The 18411-nt window shown below is 44.3% G+C and overlaps 1 protein-coding gene across 1 annotated transcript in view; it reads left to right on the forward strand.

Moving 5' to 3' along the window:
- NAXE (NAD(P)HX epimerase) overlaps nt 1-18411 on the forward strand; it is a 142292-nt gene that overhangs the window by 71857 nt on the left and 52024 nt on the right. Inside the window, exons 2-3 of the mRNA XM_086947645.1 lie at nt 9071-9179; nt 12843-12953. Coding sequence (XP_086803771.1) covers nt 9071-9179; nt 12843-12953 — 220 coding nt within the window. The remainder of the gene's footprint in view (nt 1-9070; nt 9180-12842; nt 12954-18411) is intronic.

Raw genomic sequence — 18411 nt, forward strand, 5'->3', positions numbered from 1 at the left:
TAAAAGGTCGTTTGAGCATGCTGGTAACGGATGAACAGATGCAAATGAAATCCATTGTCCAGAGAATGAAGACTAAATGTCCATCCGTGCCTCCACACCAGTGATTAAAACCATTTTCCCCTTTGATTCTTGACACAGACTTTTATGTTTGAAATGTACTTGTTGAAGACTTGTGTGTTTGCAACATACTTTCTAACTCACATTTGCTTTGCTCTTGTTCTTCTATGCCTTGTCCATCAGTGGTTGTAGACCACCAAGACCTCCTCCAGCCTCTTGCTGAGCCTCCCGTTAATGTGTACATCTTACATACTCTTCCGTTTTCCCATCAGGATTAGGACAGAAGAAGTAGAAAGAGTTAGCCAATCAGTAAAGCATTAGAGTACCTTTTAAAATGTTGTCTCAGGATATTCAGTATTGTCCTTAGCTTACTCGTATCGTCATCCCAACTATCCAATCTGCTCCAGGCCTACTACAAAACAAGTGTTTACAACGCAATAGGTCTTGCATTTACGAAACTCTCGTAAATGTGACACCTAATGCATTGGAAATGCTTGTTTGTAAAAGCGCCCATGTGGCGCTTTCACTTTAATGTCGGACGCACCCTGTTCCTTAGACGAGCCATGTCTAAAGAAAGGGGCGCAGCCGCCATTGTAATGAAAGCGCTATATGGGGCGCTTTTACCCAAAACAATGCGTGCATCAAGTTGACAAACAAATGGTTCTTTTTGTAAAAGCACCCCATGCCGCGGTTTCATTTTAATGGTGGCTGCGCCCCTTTTCTTAGATGTTGCTCGTCAAAGGAACGGGGCACGGCCGCCATTAAAGTGCGACATGGGACAGTAAAAAAAAAAAAGTTAATTGATACCAAACAAAAAACCATGCAGCCGCTTTCAGTGCTGCAAATAAACTAAAGGCACGGCTGCCAGTGTATGAGCATGCCGTGCTATGAAAAAAAAAAGTGGAAGCAATGGGGGAGAGTGTTCCGCCTGCAATAGCAGGCAGGAGGAAACCATTTAAACAAACCATGCTCGGAGGCTGTAATTAAAGCCTACCATGTAACATCACATGTAACATGGGGGGACCTCATGGGAGGTTACAAAATGAGACAAGGCGGTACTAAGGAGGGACTACTAAGCATATTGACCAATAAAAAATATGGGCGGAGAGTGGGCGGAGATTCAAGTCAATACCTGAATACAGCATGCCGTGCAGAGCAGCACATGCGCTACCCAGTCTCGAACTAAAAATGTCACAGTAACACATTCCTGTTGTCACCATGCCTTTGCCCTAATTTGTTTCCTTTCTGCCTCTGCTTTCACGCACCACACTACCAATTGACTCTATATAATGCATGTTGCTATTTCTCTTGCGTCACAGAATTTCCAGGACTGCCCCCAAAAATGAAGTTGCAATATTAGAATGTGACTACCTTTTATTGTGTTTGAGCTTCTGTTACAGCTAATGGGGACTTTTGGTTGCTTTTGTCCCTTGTATTGCCTTTATCCCCAATGCAATGCAATAGGTCTCGCAATTGCGAGATTTTGAGCTATTGGCATTGTAAATGGCAATGTCTTTTATAATATTAAAGGGCATTGTCATTTAGAATACCAATAGGTCAAACTTCGGCCAAAGCAACACCTATTGTATTATAGAGCACAGTGTCCATGCACATTATAGTTTTTCCCCAAAAATTAAACTGAGAGCGGTGTCCCTAAAGCAAGTGCCGCACTCGGCATGAAAATTTATAAAAAAATAAAAGGTGATAGAGCGTAGCCATTGTGCAGGGAGTGCTGTGGGGGTAGGGGGCGGCGACTTAAAAGTTAGAGTGGCATAGTGTTCTCTACGAAAAGCCGCCACCATTGTCCTGTGTGGGTGCTGCAAATACAAAAAAAAAGCATTTGCAATGCAACAGGTCTCGCATTTAAGCAAGTTTTTGCTGTTGACATTGTAAATGGCAATGCTTTTTATTTATGTTTTGGTTTTTGAAACATGAATAAAAGGCATTGTCATTTACAAAGCCAATTCCTTAAACTTGCGTAAATACAAATGCTTGTTTGTTTTTGGCTTTACAGCGAAACCTTAAATCTCTAACCTCTTGGCTGGAGTAAGGGTTGAGGACGAGCTCCTCAGCCATCTTCTCTGGGTTGCTCATTAATTTACTAAATTGTACTCCCCCCCCCCCCCCCCCCCCCCCAACTTAAGTGAATTTTAAAGTTTCTAAATAAAATACTACAGGGACTTAATCCAAGGCCCTAACAAGAGTTTTAGAAATTTGGAAAATAGTCAATTTCAAGAAATGAGTTGTACTAATGTCAATTTTTGGATTCTTGTTGTGTGATCATGTGTACGCTGTTAGTCCAATACATGCAAAGTCGTAGATCCCACCACTGATCCACCAACGTAGGATGCTGGCTCTGTATATATTATACCAAGGTAACATATAGTGTGCACTGGAAGATCCCCAGAGGTATAGCAGAGGCTAAATGAAATAATCACTAACAGCTCTATTTGTGGTAGTGTGGTGGAGCAGTTAGCCTTGTCAGGATGTGCTAAGCATTTATTGTGTTTACTCAGGCAAGAAATGATCAATTAGGTAATATTAAAAAGAAATACTTGTGTTTTATTTCTAGAACCAAGTAGAACTTGGCACAGTTAGGTGAAATTTATTTTAAAATGCAAGGCTGTACGCAGAAATGCAATTGTGGATGAAATTGGTATTGTTACAGGTTTGTATTTGCTTTAAAAACTGTTCAGAATACTTTGAAATTACTTTAGATTACTTTTTTGTAACTATTTAGTTACATCGACTACTCAGGGTGATATGCCTAGATATAACACCCTGGGTCCTACAGTACATAGGTAAGTAAGTCAATTTACGTTTCAAAGCACAATCACTATTTTTCCCTACAAAAAGTAGGTCGACACTTAAAACATTTCAGAGAAAAAAGCACAACAGGCTCATATGGAGGTTTGCAGGTAAGTAAACAACTTACGATGCTGGGTGTCTGAGGTTAGAACCAAGGTTCCCCAAGATTCAAGGAGGCACTTGAGTTGCACCTCCAGCGGCACTAGGGCGGCAGAGTGCAGAGGCCCAATGTTAGCCAATGGGGCTAGGAAGGCCTTCGGTTAGGGGCTGCCTACAAGCTGGCCAATCGGTTCTGGGAGCAAAGCTCCTGGCTTTAAGATCAGCACTACAGGGGCCAACAATCAGCACAGGAGCTGCACCACCAGCGGCACTGGGGAGGCCAGAGGCAGGGTGCCAAGGAGACGTCAGGAGCCCTGTTGATTTCAATGGAGATCTCCGGTTCGGAAGAAAGGCTGCAGGCTCGGACAAGGAGGTTTCCTGAAGATGACCACTGGCAAGAGAGGTAAGTTGTGTTGTTGGGGGAATGCCTGGACACAGTCAGTTGGGCCACGCATGCCATGGGGTATCGGGTGCAGGGGTATCTTTAGTGTCGGGTCTTCTTACCAGCTCGGGTCCTGGTTGGGGGACCGCTAAGGTTGAGGTTGCAGGCATGGGCAGAAGATCGAGACAGGTCGGGGATCACCGTTTCCCAATTCAGGATTGCTGGGGAGACTTCCTCGTGGTGCTGGGCCACTCTAACTTGGGCCGTGGGCGTTGAGTGCTGAGTGGTGCAGAGCCGGTTGGATCCGGGGTCTGTGTTGGAGTCTTTGGTTGAGCAAATCCGCTGCTCATGGGAGACAGATTCTTTTTGGTGAAGGCAGCTCAGTTCCTCCGGATTCTGAATGGCCAGTGGCTGCTGGACATGCCGAGGTTTTGCTGGTTGCAGGTCGAAGTTGGGACAGGCCGGTAGGGCTGGGGCCACATCAGTTTTTGTCCTTCTTATTCGTTCAGCGCAGCTCTTCGGTCCGTCTTTCTTCACAAGTTTGTGAAGGAAAGGTTCAGGGTCGCCCCTAAATACTCCATTTAGGGGTGTGCAGGCTGGGATCAATAGGTACCTTCCTTGGGGTGAGTGCGTCCTCTATTATGCAAACCCTCCAGTGGGAGGGGACATGAGCGTCTCTCTACTTGACTGTGTCCCCTCATCTTCAAGATGGAGGGGACTGAGGTGTGGGCTTCACCTCACCTGCCCCACCTGAGGGGTGGGGTTGGCAAAGATTGGTACACCTCCCTTCCTAACTTGGCTTTCCCGCCCATTCTCCAGCCCAAAGTTAGGATCAGAACCAGTGGGACCAGTTGCTAAGGGCAGCAAAAAGCAGGGTCAGCTAACGAAGGCGGCAGGCCTTTAAAACTTCCCCTTTGTGGACCTAGCCCATCCTGGGGGAGGAGGCATGACACCTCTGCCAGGATGGGCTTTGTTTTGGGACCAGAGAGCGGAGGCCCTCTTCCCAGTGGTCTACAACCCTGTGTGGTGGTGGCAAATGGTGAGTAGCCATTCAGGAACCACACATGGGCTGGTTGTTTTTCAGGGGGCATCTCTAAGATGCCCTCTGAGGGCATTTTACATGAAATCCCACACTGGCATCAGTGTGGGTTTAATGTGCCTAGAAGTTTGCTGCCAAACTGCCCAAGTTTCAGTAAAACCATTATGAAGCTGTAGAGTTCATAGTGACCAACTCCCAGACCATATACTCTTTGTGGCTTTACTGCACTTACAAGGTCTAACAATGGACTTAGACATTGTAGGAGTTCAGTGCTTATGCAACTGTACCCTCATCTGTGGTCTACTGCACCCTGCTAGATGGATGACTTACCTAGGCCACTGTCAGTGGGTTGCAGACATGGCACACAGGGATGTGTGCCATTTCGACTCTTCACTTTTCTCTCCACCAAAACACACAGCATGCTATGGCAATGTATGGCTGTTAAGGGGCAGTGGCACAATAGGTGGTGCAGCTCTTAGAGGCCTTAAAAGGCCTGAATATTGCCTTTGAGTAACTAGATTTTTTTTTTTTTAAATGCATACAAATTAAAATGTTCAAACTCTCTATTCTTGTCTGAAAATGCACAAGCTCAGGAAGTGAAATAAACATTTGAAAAAGTGGAAGCACCTTCACGTCTGCCTGGAGCTCCTTCAACGCCTAGGCCTTCATGTGAATGTGGAAAAATCAGTTTATCAGCCCTCTCATTCACTCCACTATCTAGGCGCCACCCTGGACTCCGACCTCCGAAAAGTCTTTCCTTCGGAGGAGAGACGGTTATCAATGAGAAACAAATGCAACATCATCCTTCAAGCACATGAACCATCAGTAAGGCAAGTAGCGTCTCTACTGGGTTCGATGGCCTCTTGCACCTCTCTCATACCCAACTCCAGATTGAGAATGAGACCTTTGCAGAAGGATATGGAGGACAAATGGGACCAATCCTCGGGTCATTGGAACAACCGAATTCTCCTCTCTCAAACAGCGAAGAAGTCCATTCTCTAGTGGCTTCAGCCAAAGAAACTTCTGGTGGGAGTCCCATTCTATCAACCTCTGCCAAAACAACCTCTGATCACGGATGCATCTCTTCAGGGATGGGGAGCGCATCTGAGTCAACTACAAACTCAGGGCAGATGAACCAGCAAGGAGCAGACCTATCATATCAACATGCTAGAACTGCGGGCAGTTCATTTAGCCCTCAAGGCATTCCATCCGTCGATTCAGTCCGAATTGATTCTGATATAAGTAGACAATACAACCACCATGTATTACTTGAATAAACAAGGTGGAACACGCTCTCGCCCTCTGTCTCTAGAATTCCAGACGATCTGGCACTGGCTGCTGGCCAGGAACCTCTCGATCACGGCAGTGCATCTGCCAGGAGAACAGAACGTGCAAACGGACACCCTCAGTTGACACTTCGAAGAACAAGAAGACTGGGTGCTCAACGACTAAGTGATGGCAGACATTTTCATCATTGGGGTCATCCATCTATTGACCTCTTTGCAGACGATCGAAACAGAAAATGCCACGCCTTCCCGTCCAGATTTTACCGACCAGGAACGAGAGGGAATGCTCTTTTCATAGACTGGTCAAAACGTTTGCATACGCTTTTCCGCCCCTTCCTCTCTTCCCGAAGGTGGTGACCAAGCTCATCCGATCCAGGATGACGATGATCCTCATAGCACCCGACTGGCCTCGCCAATGGTGGTATCCAGACCTGTTGCAACTCTTGATCTGTCCACATCGGAGACTCCCGTGCAGGCCGGACCTTCTGACCAAAATGGGAGGGAAGATTCTGCACCCCAGCCTTCACTGGCAGAGCTTGGCAGCAGGGCTTCTGAGATCCTGCAGGACGGACATTTGAACCTCCCTCAGGACTGCATGGACATTTTGAGGGAGTCAAAGGTTTTACTTGTGGTGTATTCGTAATGGTTGGAGTCCGATTGACGGGCAAGAGGAGGTAATCTTGCAGTATCTGCTCTACTTGGCCAAATCTAGTTTGAAATACACGTCCATAAAAGTGCATTTGGCTGCCATCACAGCATATAGAAAATCTCCAAACCAACCTTCTTTCTTTTAACTTTAGGTGGTCAAGGACTTCCTACAGGGGTTGAAGAAGGGCTATCCTCCTGTCTGACCTCATTCTCAGCCTTGGGAGTTGAATCTAGTTTTGTCAAAATTGATGGGTCCTCCTATCAAACCCATTCATAAGGCCACATTACATTACCTTACATGGAAAGTAGCTTTTCTGGTGGCCATTACATCAGCACGCAGAGTGAGTGAAATCCAAGCACTCTGTTCTAGGAACCGTACACGGTTTTCCATCACAATAGGGTCGTTATGAGAACTCACCCTTTCTACCCAAAGTAGTGCCTGACCATGTAAATCAGACAATTTCTCTCCCCTCTTTCTTTCCAAATCCTGCTACACCAGCAGAACGTTCTCTTCATTCATTAGACCTCAAGAGGGTTCTCAAATGCTATTTGGAGGGAACAAAATCCATTAGAAAGGCCGATCAATTGTTTGTAAACTACGGCTCTGTTAGAACAGGCTTTCCAGCTTCCAAATGATCCATTTCAAGGCGGATAGTGTCTTGTATTAAATTAGCTCACCAAATAGCGAACAAGCCTCTGTTAGCCTCTCCTAAAGCACACTCTACTAGGGGCAAGGCTGCTTCAGTAGCATTCTTACACAATGTACCGATGGTCGAGGTTTGCAAGGCTGCAACTTGGAAATCGGTCCATACTTTTAATAGGCATTACTGTCTGGATTCTGACTCCAGAGCGGATACCCAAATAGGCCAGGCCTCCTTGAGGAATCTGTTCCACTGCTAGCTTAATTGGAGTCTTTGTAATGTTTTTTTTCTTACAATGCATCTTTATTGTGCTCTGGTCACTTGCCCGCAGGATGAGGGGATGGGCTTGCTATTCTATTCATGTGCTTATGACTATTGATGAGGATCCCCTGGAAGAGAAGGATAAGTTACTTACCTGAAATCCTAGTTCTCTTCCTGGGGTATCCTCATCAAAATCATAAGCAACCCACCCGCCTCCCCGGGCAAGTGATCAAGTTACATGTCAACTCTTTGTGCATGGCATTCGGGTTTCCGAAAAGAACAACTGACCTAACTGTCACCCCTGAGGCATGATGGGAAGCTAGGGGTCATGGCTGCCTTAAAGGCACGGTGCCAGTTCATTTTGTGTTTCTGTGAGTTAGCTTTTCAGCTTTCTACACTGCTGCTTCAGCAATGCAGCCTATGTGCTTGCAATGTTTTTCATTCCTCTTTGCAGGATTATGACTTCTACTGCGTATTAAAGTAGTTTTCAAATGTGTTTTTCTCCCTGCTTTATTGAAATTGTATTAATATGCAAGCGAAATTCTTGCAACATTGCTCAGCGTTGTGTAGTATATGGAAGGCTGCGTTGTGTGTTTATTATTGTGTGTGTGTGTATATATATATATATATATATATCAAAGGCCCGAAAGCAATGAGGGCGCACACAACAGTGGATGTAAACCTCACGGTTTAATTTTCAAAAGGGAAGCCGGCTTCTTGCTCCCGGTTCTGTTACTTCTCGCCTGACGCGTTTCGAGGTATGCACCTCTTAATCATAGGCAGCTTGCGTTGCGACTGTTCAGAGGGCTCCAGTTGACTGCATTATTTTGCACTGCCCCCAGTGGGCCGTGCTCAGCTCGTGTCGTCCTCTATGCAGCCTGGGACATGTAGTCCTAAGAGCTAAATGTGTCCTTAGTAGGTTCTGAAACAGTCAAGTTTTTTCCACAATTAATTTCCCAAGTGGGCCTCCGGACGGAGCGCTGTAAACATTAATCCCATTCACTGTTCTAGCATGGGCACAAGAGTTACCCCCAGCAGCCTCTCCTTCAAGTTTGGGGGGTGCAGCTCCTCCACGGCAGGGCAGCCGTGTTAATTAAATGTACATCAATGGCCCGAAAGCAATGAGGGCGCACACAACAGTGGATGTAACCCTCACGGTTTAATTTTCAAAAGGAAAGCCAGCTTCTTCCTCCCGGTTCTGTTACTTCTCGCCTGACGCGTTTCAAGGTATGCACCTCTTAATCATAGGCAGCTTGCGTTGCGACTGTTCAGAGGGCTCCAGTTGACTGCATTATTTTGTCCTGCCCCCAGTGGGCCATACCCAGCACGTGTCGTTTCAGCGATAAACTCGCCTTGATCACGATCAAGGTGAGTTTATCGCTGAAACGCGTTGGGGCTACGGCTCTATTGCCTGATTGAATTGAATAAATAACCCTTGGACTGCAGTTGGATTGGTGTGTTAATTTGCTCGGCTTGGAGTGCATTGGCGTAACAACTGTTGCGCTTTGTGAAACTGGATATATATAGATATATATATATATAGTATATATAGATATATGTATATATATAGAGCTACATATATGGTTTTCACATATATGTTTTTATGTTTCCGGGATCCCGCGCATGGGTGGGAATATTCATGTGCTTATGACTTTGATGAGGATACCCCTGGAAGACAACTAGGATTACAGTTAAGTAACTTATCCATATTCGCCAAACAGAGATGAGTGATATTGACAAAGACCTCCATTCCATTCTCTATGTGATTGTGCATTTGTGGGAATTGGGTATTGGCTGTGCAGTGGTGCCAAGGGACATTCAGGTGATTATCTAACATTGTCTTCACCAGTCAGGAAGAGGCTCAAGCAGTAGATGAGGAGCTCTTCAACGATTACAAATTTAGTGTGGACCAACTGATGGAGCTGGCAGGTCTCAGCTGTGCCACCGCTATCGCCAAGGTATGTTGTGGATTACATGTAATGTGTTTTTTATCTCTCTTTATGTATTTTCCAAGAGCAAGAAATATTACAGAATACAAACTGAATATTCACATTTTGTTCTGTTATATGAATATAATGTGGGTGTTATTATTTACTAATAACGCCTATATTGCATTTAAGGCTCCTAGGTTTCAGTTTTTACTGACTTTTACAGGTAAATGTATACCGAAAACAATCAGTTTCCCTGTCTGTATTTATTTCTAAAATATGGCAAAAATGCAGAAAATAAGTTTTCTTTTGTATGATTCTCACTGTAGTCAATCACGCTTGCTAGGTCAATAGCTGTGCAGACAGGAAAGTATGAGAGAAAAAAGATTTCCTAAGAAAGCTTAAATAACTGCACCAGTACAGCTATGTAATCTGTTCTAAAATGCAAATGATTTCATACGACTGTGTTGTATTGTAAATGGCTTAAACGTTTAGGATGCTTAAACACGAGTAAACATGTGTCAGTTAAATAAACTTGGAAATGTACCCACTGTAGATTCATTTTTTATACTAAACCCAAAATAAATCTGAATGAATACAAACAAAATGAGCAAAAAAAGAATATTGATAAATCCAGATGGGAATGAAAATAAAACATATAACCGGGAGCCCAAATTCTATTCAGATTCATTAGATACAAAATGATAAGAATATATACCACAAGACAAAATGAAAATGCACCAGTAATTGAAGTAACATTCTCTTCTCCATATTTATGTGTTCACTTAAAAAGCTTTGTGAAAGGGTAGTTGTAATCCTTTACTCTTACACCAGAATTCCCATAACAACCTTCAGTTTGGGCCATAATGGTTATGAATCAAAGTCAGAAAAAGACCGGATTTCACCAGTTTCTATGAGCTATGCAGCCACAGCTCTGTTCGGTGGACCTTTCATGCCTATACACAGTGTCACTTTTATATTTCAAGTGACCTCATGAATGACACCACTGATGGAATCACATCATCATTGAAACAATTGAAAACTTTACTAAAGTCACTGACCTCAACGTTTGTGATATTCCATCGTGGCTTTGGTTGTAAGGACTTTAGACCAGACTGCTTGCTGAGGGGCAAGAGATGGCCAGCTTAGAGCCCACTTCTGCTGTGCCTAAGAGGCACTAGACTCCGGTCAGACCTTTGGTTTGGCCGGCTGTTGATGGAATGTGGTGCAGAGGCCATTGCCCGTTCTTTCAAAATATTTGTATTAGTTTCATGCAACAAAACAGAACAATAGCCAATTGGTCTTTCTTTTTTTAAACAAGCAATGCCAAAGCAAAAGGGTTTATCTGGTAACTGAAAATGCAAGCCAAGCCCATAAGCTTTGCCTTTTGTTTAAAATGCAACTTCAGCCCAACTAATTACATTTGTTAATACACTTGACCCCACAAAAAAACAAGATTTTAGAAAACATGCAAAATCTCGTGTTTTTAAGTTGTAAGGGAGCTCAAATACAAAACTAAGACAGATAACACAGCACATTAGTGTGTAGGACCATGAACCAGTTGCTGTGATCAGATTCATCATAGAGGTGCGGAGAATAATGACTAAGAGTGCAAGAAACAGCCCCAGAGTGAGCAGGGAATGGAGGAAAGCAACAGGGACAGAGGGGAAAGTAAGGACGCCTTAAATATGGAAAATAGGGGAAAGCGAAAACAAAGTGAAAGTCCGGTCAATGATTGGATGGAAAAGTGAGAGCACACAGAAGCGAGTAAGGTTGTGGAACATGAAAAGGTGGAGATGATGTTGATAAATCAAACAGAGGGAAAGCAAAAGCCCAAAGATAGTAGGTTGAGAGGTAGGCAGGAGAGAGTTAGCGAACAGAAAGCATAGAGAGGAAGGGGAACAGACGTGCAGGACTGCTTGTTGAATCTCAATACCCACACCTAATGGAAACAGTAATGAGATACCAGAACCTTACATGAAATGCCAACCATAACAGTGATAAATTATCAAAACAATGAGCGCCAGTGGCTGAAGAGCAGTTTTTATACGTCTTCATAAATAACATCTCTTAGGCAGCTAAAGCTGTCTGTAGAGAGACCTAAAAAAGAAGCGATGCAGGCATAACATGTTGTGCACATCACTCTGTTGCATGGCTCTAGATGCATTCAATTTTGGGTGACTGTCATTCAAAGCATGTTGCCAGTCAAATCACAACCTGCTTCAAAGTTCTCCACCTACACGTTACTTCCATTCAGTCTTTGGAATGGCCAGTTTCCAAGAGAACGCCAAAAACTTTGTACATGGGCCCTCCATTTTCTCAAATTCTCCACTTTCATAACCTTTTCAGCTGATGTAACGCATTCCATCTCAAAGTGCCTTACATTCAGCTACAGAGTGCGACACCCACACCCTCACATAAAGCCCCACTCAAGAATAGCAACTTTGTGAAATATTATAAGGTGCCTTTATCTATAACTCCCTCTATGGCTACCTCCCTGGTGTCCTTCAGTGTCTCAGCCCAATCCACTTCTTCAAACGTTTTCCGAATGCTCTCCTATTTAGTTAAACATTATGTTTCCCATCTTATCTGGTGTGTATTTACCAAGTACTCTGCAGGAATCTATTTAGAACAAATTCAGACAGGAGTTGTGCACAGGATTTCAAATCATTCTGTCCTTCATATGTCACTGAGCTTGAATATGACTATTGGTTACATTTTACAAATCGCACAAGTTTGCGTGAGTGTATTGGGGCCCATGTGAGAAGCGTTTTATTGGCGTGGTATATGGCAGTGACTGCTAAGAGCATGTTGCCACAAGTCAGATGAACCATCTACACATGGGTGTAGGAACAAGTGTTAAAAGAGACGAAGTGATGCATATGGATACCTATCTCCATTTAGTGATCTGTATCAAATAATTTACCCACATTGACTGTAGCCTGTAGGTACTTGCCCAGATGTGGTGCATCCTACCTTTGAAGGTGCAGTTCCCCATGAACTATAGAATATGCTCTAGAGTCCACCCACTTGTAGTAGAAGAGCAACGGATAGTTATGGGCATTATGGGATCGGCCACAGTAAATGCACAGGAGAGTCCATCCTGGAGTAGTGGGAGCAACCCACAGGGCATTATACCAGTAGGATTAGTATATACTGTCATGGGTCTGTCTTGGAGTAACAGAGAAGCAACCATTCAGTGATCAGAATAGTGTGTACCACAGGGTGTCAATCAGTTGAAGCAGGGAGAAACGCATATTAATTGACTTTATACACTTAGCCACAATATGTATCTGAGCAGTTCACTCAATGGAGGAGGGGGACAACCCATAAAATAGGTTATTATTCAACCAGCATTGTATCTAAATGGGGGAGGAGGGAAACCTATTGGAAAGGGCATTGTACAATCTGCCATAGTAATAATCTGAAGGTTAGTCCAGGAGTTGCAGATGAGTACTCCAAGGAATAATCCAGTACCACACATGGATTGGTTAGTGAGTCGACCCAAAAGCGTTCGTGGTACAACCCTATGAAATCACACAGCACTTTAGAAAAAAGAAAATAATTTCTTGGGCACTATCGATGGATTAGAATTTTTACAACTTCAAAAATTCAGATCGTAGTGCTTGATATATTCCTTCTATGCTCTTTGTGATCACTTTCCTTGCAAACCTAATTCTGTTTTCCTCACAGGCATATCCTGCTACTGCATTCACCAACAACCTGGCAACTGTCCTGGTTATTTGTGGCCCTGGAAACAATGGCGGTGATGGCCTGGTCTGTGCCAGACATCTGAAAATGTTTGTAAGTGTGTTTTTTACATTATGAATGTGCAAGACCAATTGGAGCTATATATCTAACTGGGCTAAGGACCTTATTCAGCATTCTTTGGTAACAGAAAATATTCCAATTTGCAGAGGATGTAAGATATCCTCCGTTGAAAAATGAAAATGTATCAGGAGGAATTGCCTCTGGTCTAGCTTTTTGGCAGAGGTAATTCTACCATTGGATTCTCCATCATTGTCAAGGATTGAACACTGCAAAGGTCTCTTATGTTTCCTTTGTGATTGTCCGAAGAAAGAGTGGCTCAACGTAGTAGCCATGGTGCCTCTCTGCACTTCTTCAGTATTGGATCTTTCATAGATTCACATGTTTGAATCATTTCCCATCGTCGAAGTGGGAATCCCACGGTACCATAGTAGAGCAGTATGTAATAGTAGCATAGGCTATAATGGCATTGCAAAGTCACTTTAATAGCCTATGTATGTCCTTTTTTAAAAGGACCAAACATTGAACTATAACCAATCAGGTGATAGCATCCTCAAGACCACTCCAGACTGAGGCGAAGTCCCTCAGTTTTTCTACTGCACGTCATGCGAAGGGAGTCTCCTTGAGCTCTGCTCAGTTGTTTCCTCTATAACTCAACTTTTTTATACCTACAATGTCCGATTCCTCAAAAAAAGGCCTCTTAGGATCCTGCAAGACCTGTGGGAAGAAAAGGATGCATGTGAATGATTCACACAAAGACTGTCTCTATTGCCTCTACTCTCAACATCAGTTAAAGGAGTGCAATATCTGTCGCACTTTTTATTCTAAAAATTAAGAGACAGAGAAGGGGCCTGCTGCTGGTGCTGCTTTGATTTCGAATGAGAGTGCCCGCCTCAACGTCCTGCTTTACTGGCGGTGACACATGCGGTGCTTGTGTGCCGGGCGTGAAGTTTAATTTAAAAAGAAAGGTTCCGCAGAACACAAAACTGAAAGCAAATTTGCAGGGATAAAGATTTATTATCAGCTTTCTCAGCACAGCAACACTTTTATTCACCAGGAGACTGTAGCAGAGTTTGAATAACACTGCAGTGAGTGAGCCAATAATTTTTCAATTGCATGTATGATATGAGGTGCAGGGAGTTCAGTCTTGATGCGAGTGGGCAGTGGCAGTGTAGACCCAGCCCTGGTAAATAACTGCCGGTGCTAAGCACCGGAAAGCACCGGCACAAATTAAGCACTGCGGAGAGGGAAGGCTACTTCTGTGGCTATAGAAATCTAAATGCCACACTCCAGAGGACAGAGATTTGTCTCAGAGACCCCACAAAAGGTAAAACTTGTCTGACCATGGGCCTTCTGAGCGGAGTAGAGAGGCCTTGAAGACACTCCATAAAGAACCTCTATGAAAGGAAAAACTAAAGCTTATCTCCACAGGGTCAACCTCCTCCCAACCTACTACTCCATTTGAGAAAAAAGCTGAGAGAAAACATTCTCCTTCCTCAGAACTGTTGAGGACTAAAAATCCTTTCAGAACGCCATTGACGATGACTCCACCGTCGACGCTGGTATCAACGACAACCGTCAACATAGTCTTGTCAATTAACCCATAACTGTCGAGGACTTCAATGATGGCCATTATCAAAATCACCGTCGACAAAGACACCGTCAACTGCAACACTGTCGACAATAACACCGGCCACAGCAGCGCCAACCTCCGCACCATCGACGACAATACTGTCGACACTGCCACCCCCAACGACCTTATCGTCGATGCTGACGGTTCAGTCGATGAAGGACCTCTTACCATCGATGTCCCAGTTCACTTTTTCGTTGTCGACAAATTCGACAGGACTGTGGACAAGATTAAAATTACTAAGATCACCAAGACGACCTGAAGTTACCTCTCCTGGTAGTAAGGTCTCACGGATGACGATGGGCCCTTTGGGGATGTGCACAGTCTTTTGGAGGTCGAGGTCAGATATCAGAAGGAAGATTCAGAGAATGAGAATAAAAAGAAATGCTACCACTCATTATGCCCCTCATAGGTGGCATTATGAACCTTATAAATATCCCCCTAATCCCCAGCCTAGACATGATGAAATGCCAATGCCCAGTTCCCTAGTGCAAGCTCTGCAAGCCATACTACAGAATTACAAGAGGAGATTTCTGGATCCTCCACAAGAGCAGCAACCAGTGCCACCACAGCCAGCTTCTCCTGCCATGCCAAGAAATATCCCTCCACCGATAGCGCCCAGGATAACACCTCCTGCCCATATCGTACCGCCTCCAAGGGAAGACCACCCATCCTTAGACGAATAGAGAGAGAAGGAAAGATCCCCGATCCACAACAACCTCTAGATGAATGGGATGATTACCTGATCCCTACTCCATCCCCTCTGCTACCTCATTCTGAAGACCCCCCACCCCAAGACATCAGGGGCTTTCATAATTTGATGGACCGAGCTGCACAACAATTCCATCTACCAACTTCTGTCAAACAGTTCAAATGTTTTACCACAACTTTAAGGATCGAGCCGGAGAGTCTGTAAGAGTCATCCCCATTATAGACTATATCTGGAGTGAGGAGATAAAAATCATGAAAAATCCAGCTACGGTAGCACCAGTACCACCTTGCCTCGACAAAAAATACAAGGCCACTGATGATTCCTCTGCCTGCCTCATCACTCATCCCAAGCCTGATTCTGGCCTCTCTAAAGGTGTTCAAAAGCGCTCCAAAAATCCTTCTGCACCAACATCAGTGAGAGGTTTCTCAATCTTTAGAGGGGGCAATCAGCTACCTCAACATTATCAACCTCAATCCCAATATAGGCCTACCTACCATCTGGCCTACTGCCAGCTACCTTCAGCAGCCTACACCAAGCAAGGCCCACACAGAAAGCAGCACCACCAGGGTTGCGATACCAGCCACAAACATGCGACCTGGACCAGATGCCAGCTACATCTCCTCCTTCCACCCTTGTGAGCAGGAATTTCTCCAACTACCTCATAACATCGGACAAATGGGTGATGGACTTAGTAACCTATTGGCATACCCTAGAGTTTGTGCAGAGCCACTAAACACTCCTCGAAAAGGAGCACACCCACCTAGTCTTCACTTACTGGGGTAAGAAGCTCTAATAATGCTGGCAAGGTGTCGTAGAAAGGGTTCTTTGGTTTCACAAGGGCTTGGGATTCTACTCCTGTTTTTTCCTCATTCGAAAGAAATCGGGAGAGTGGAGACCCATCGTTGACCTCAGGAGACGGAACACATTTCTGCGCAAACAATCTTCCAGTATGATTACTCTTTCCAAATATTTCTCCACCTATTAAACAGCGGAGAGAACATGACCTCCCTAGATTTTAAATGTTTACCTCCACATTCCCATACATTCAAGGTATCGCAAATACCCATTACCCGTTCAGGGTCCTTCCCTTTGGACTCAAGACCACCACTCGGATTTTCACAAAGTGTCTTGCCCTGGTAGCTGCCATACTTCACAAGCAAGTTATTCAGGTATTCCCTAACTTAGATGACTGGAGGCCAAAAGCTACAACACCGCAACAAGCTTCCAGGACTTCCAAGGCTTGCTTTTCACTCTTCCACTGGCTAGGCCTGACAGTAAATTACCTAAAATCCTCAACCATCCCAAGCCAGACAAGGATATTTCTGGGTGCCAACCTCAATACCATCAGAAACTAGCTTTATTGGTCACAAGACAGACTACAGAGATTATCAAAACTGGTTCTAAAGATCTCAAAAAGGAGGTCCATTTCAGTGTGGATGTTCAAATTGCTCCTCTGCATGATCTCCTCTGTACGATCTCCTCTGCAATGAACCTTATCCCGATGACACAGCTGAAAATGAGGCCATTACAGGTGGAGCTCCAGTTGCAATGGATCTACTCGAAGGCTCCTTCGAAGATTTTATCAGCATAACCTCAAAGATGCGACAGACACTAGTGTAGTGTTCAGGACAATCTCATTTCTCACAAAGCCTCTCGTTCCTGACTTTGGTCCCAGACTACATTATCACCACCGATGCCTCCATGGAAGGCTGTGGTTGCCATTTGCAGGACCTGCAAATTCAAGGGAAATGGTCTGCACTCCAGAAGTCGATGCACATCAGTTGTATAGAGCTCAAGGCTATTTTTCTCACTGTCCAAGCCTTCCTTCCGTGTATAGCAGGATCCTCTGTGTTGGTCTGTACAGACAATACTACCAGCATCTTTTACAACAACAAACAAGGGGGAGCAAAGCCACTGTCTCAAGAGGCTCAAGACTTTTGGAATTGGCCGGCAGCCCACAACTTGACTTTGAAAGCCAAGCTTATGTCATTAGTAAACACCTTAGTGGACACTCAGCAGAACCACAGACAGTTGCCACGAGTGGGAATTTCATCAGTGGTTGTTGGACAGGGTCTTCTCAAGCTGGGGCATACCTGCACTGGATCTTTTCGCGATGAACAAGAAGGCCAAATTCCCGTTTTAAGCCAGTCAATACCCGCTCCCAGTGTTGTGGGGGAATGCCCTTTCAGTGATATGGTCCGGGATTTATGCATACGCATTTCCCCTCTTCACTCTCATACCAAGGATTCTCACCAAAATGAAGATGGAGAGCTGTCGCCTCATTCTAATAGCTTATGGCCCATACAGCATTGGTTTACAGAGCTCCTGCTGCTCTCGGAGACCAGTCCCATTTCTCTACCCAGGATTCACACTTTCTTGATGAGGAACAACGGCCAGATGATTCTGCACCCAAAACCAGCCTCTCTCCAATTACATGCATGGCTCCTGAATTCAATCAATTCCCGGATGTAAATCTCTCTCAAGACTGCAAAGACATTCTGGCCAAAGCGAGAACCGACTCAACAAGCAATACATACAGATTCAAATGGATGTTTTAGCTTTTTTTCACTTACAAAATCAACCGTTTATGCTGACATCCAACGAGAATCTCGAATTTAAGCTGGAGAAATAAGACTTCAGGGTTGCAAGCTACATTTGTACAGGCAGTATTCTACAGTTGTGTCCACATCAGTGGTTCCAGCAGTCCAAAGTCGTATTGTAAGATACTGTTCTGCACAACCTCAAGAAATAAGTTGTAAAACCTGTAGAAGAAAAGAACGTGGCACATAGATTGACATTTCAGACCAATGTCAAACAAATTGTATCCAACTAAATAGTTTGAGAAAAGTGTAAACAGCCAGTCACAGACATTTACTGAACCCAGTAATCACCTGGTTAAATTCCTTACAGGCTATTTATTGTTCATCATACAGCACTTGATATTTCACTGGAGCTGACTTCAGTGTGGAGGTGTGAAGTGGCCGACTTAGTGATTGCCTCTTGTTGGAATAGTCTTGAGATGTCTAACACAGTCCAAGAATGTACCCTGTCCTGGGTAAACACTTTTGTGTAATAGAATCTCAAATGGTAGACTGTCACTTTCACAACAGTATTGGTGTTCTAAATCTATGCCATGTCCTGACTGCCATTAT

The sequence above is a fragment of the Lissotriton vulgaris genome, chromosome 12 (genome assembly GCF_964263255.1).
Source record: "Lissotriton vulgaris chromosome 12, aLisVul1.2, whole genome shotgun sequence".
NCBI lineage: Eukaryota > Metazoa > Chordata > Amphibia > Caudata > Salamandridae > Lissotriton > Lissotriton vulgaris.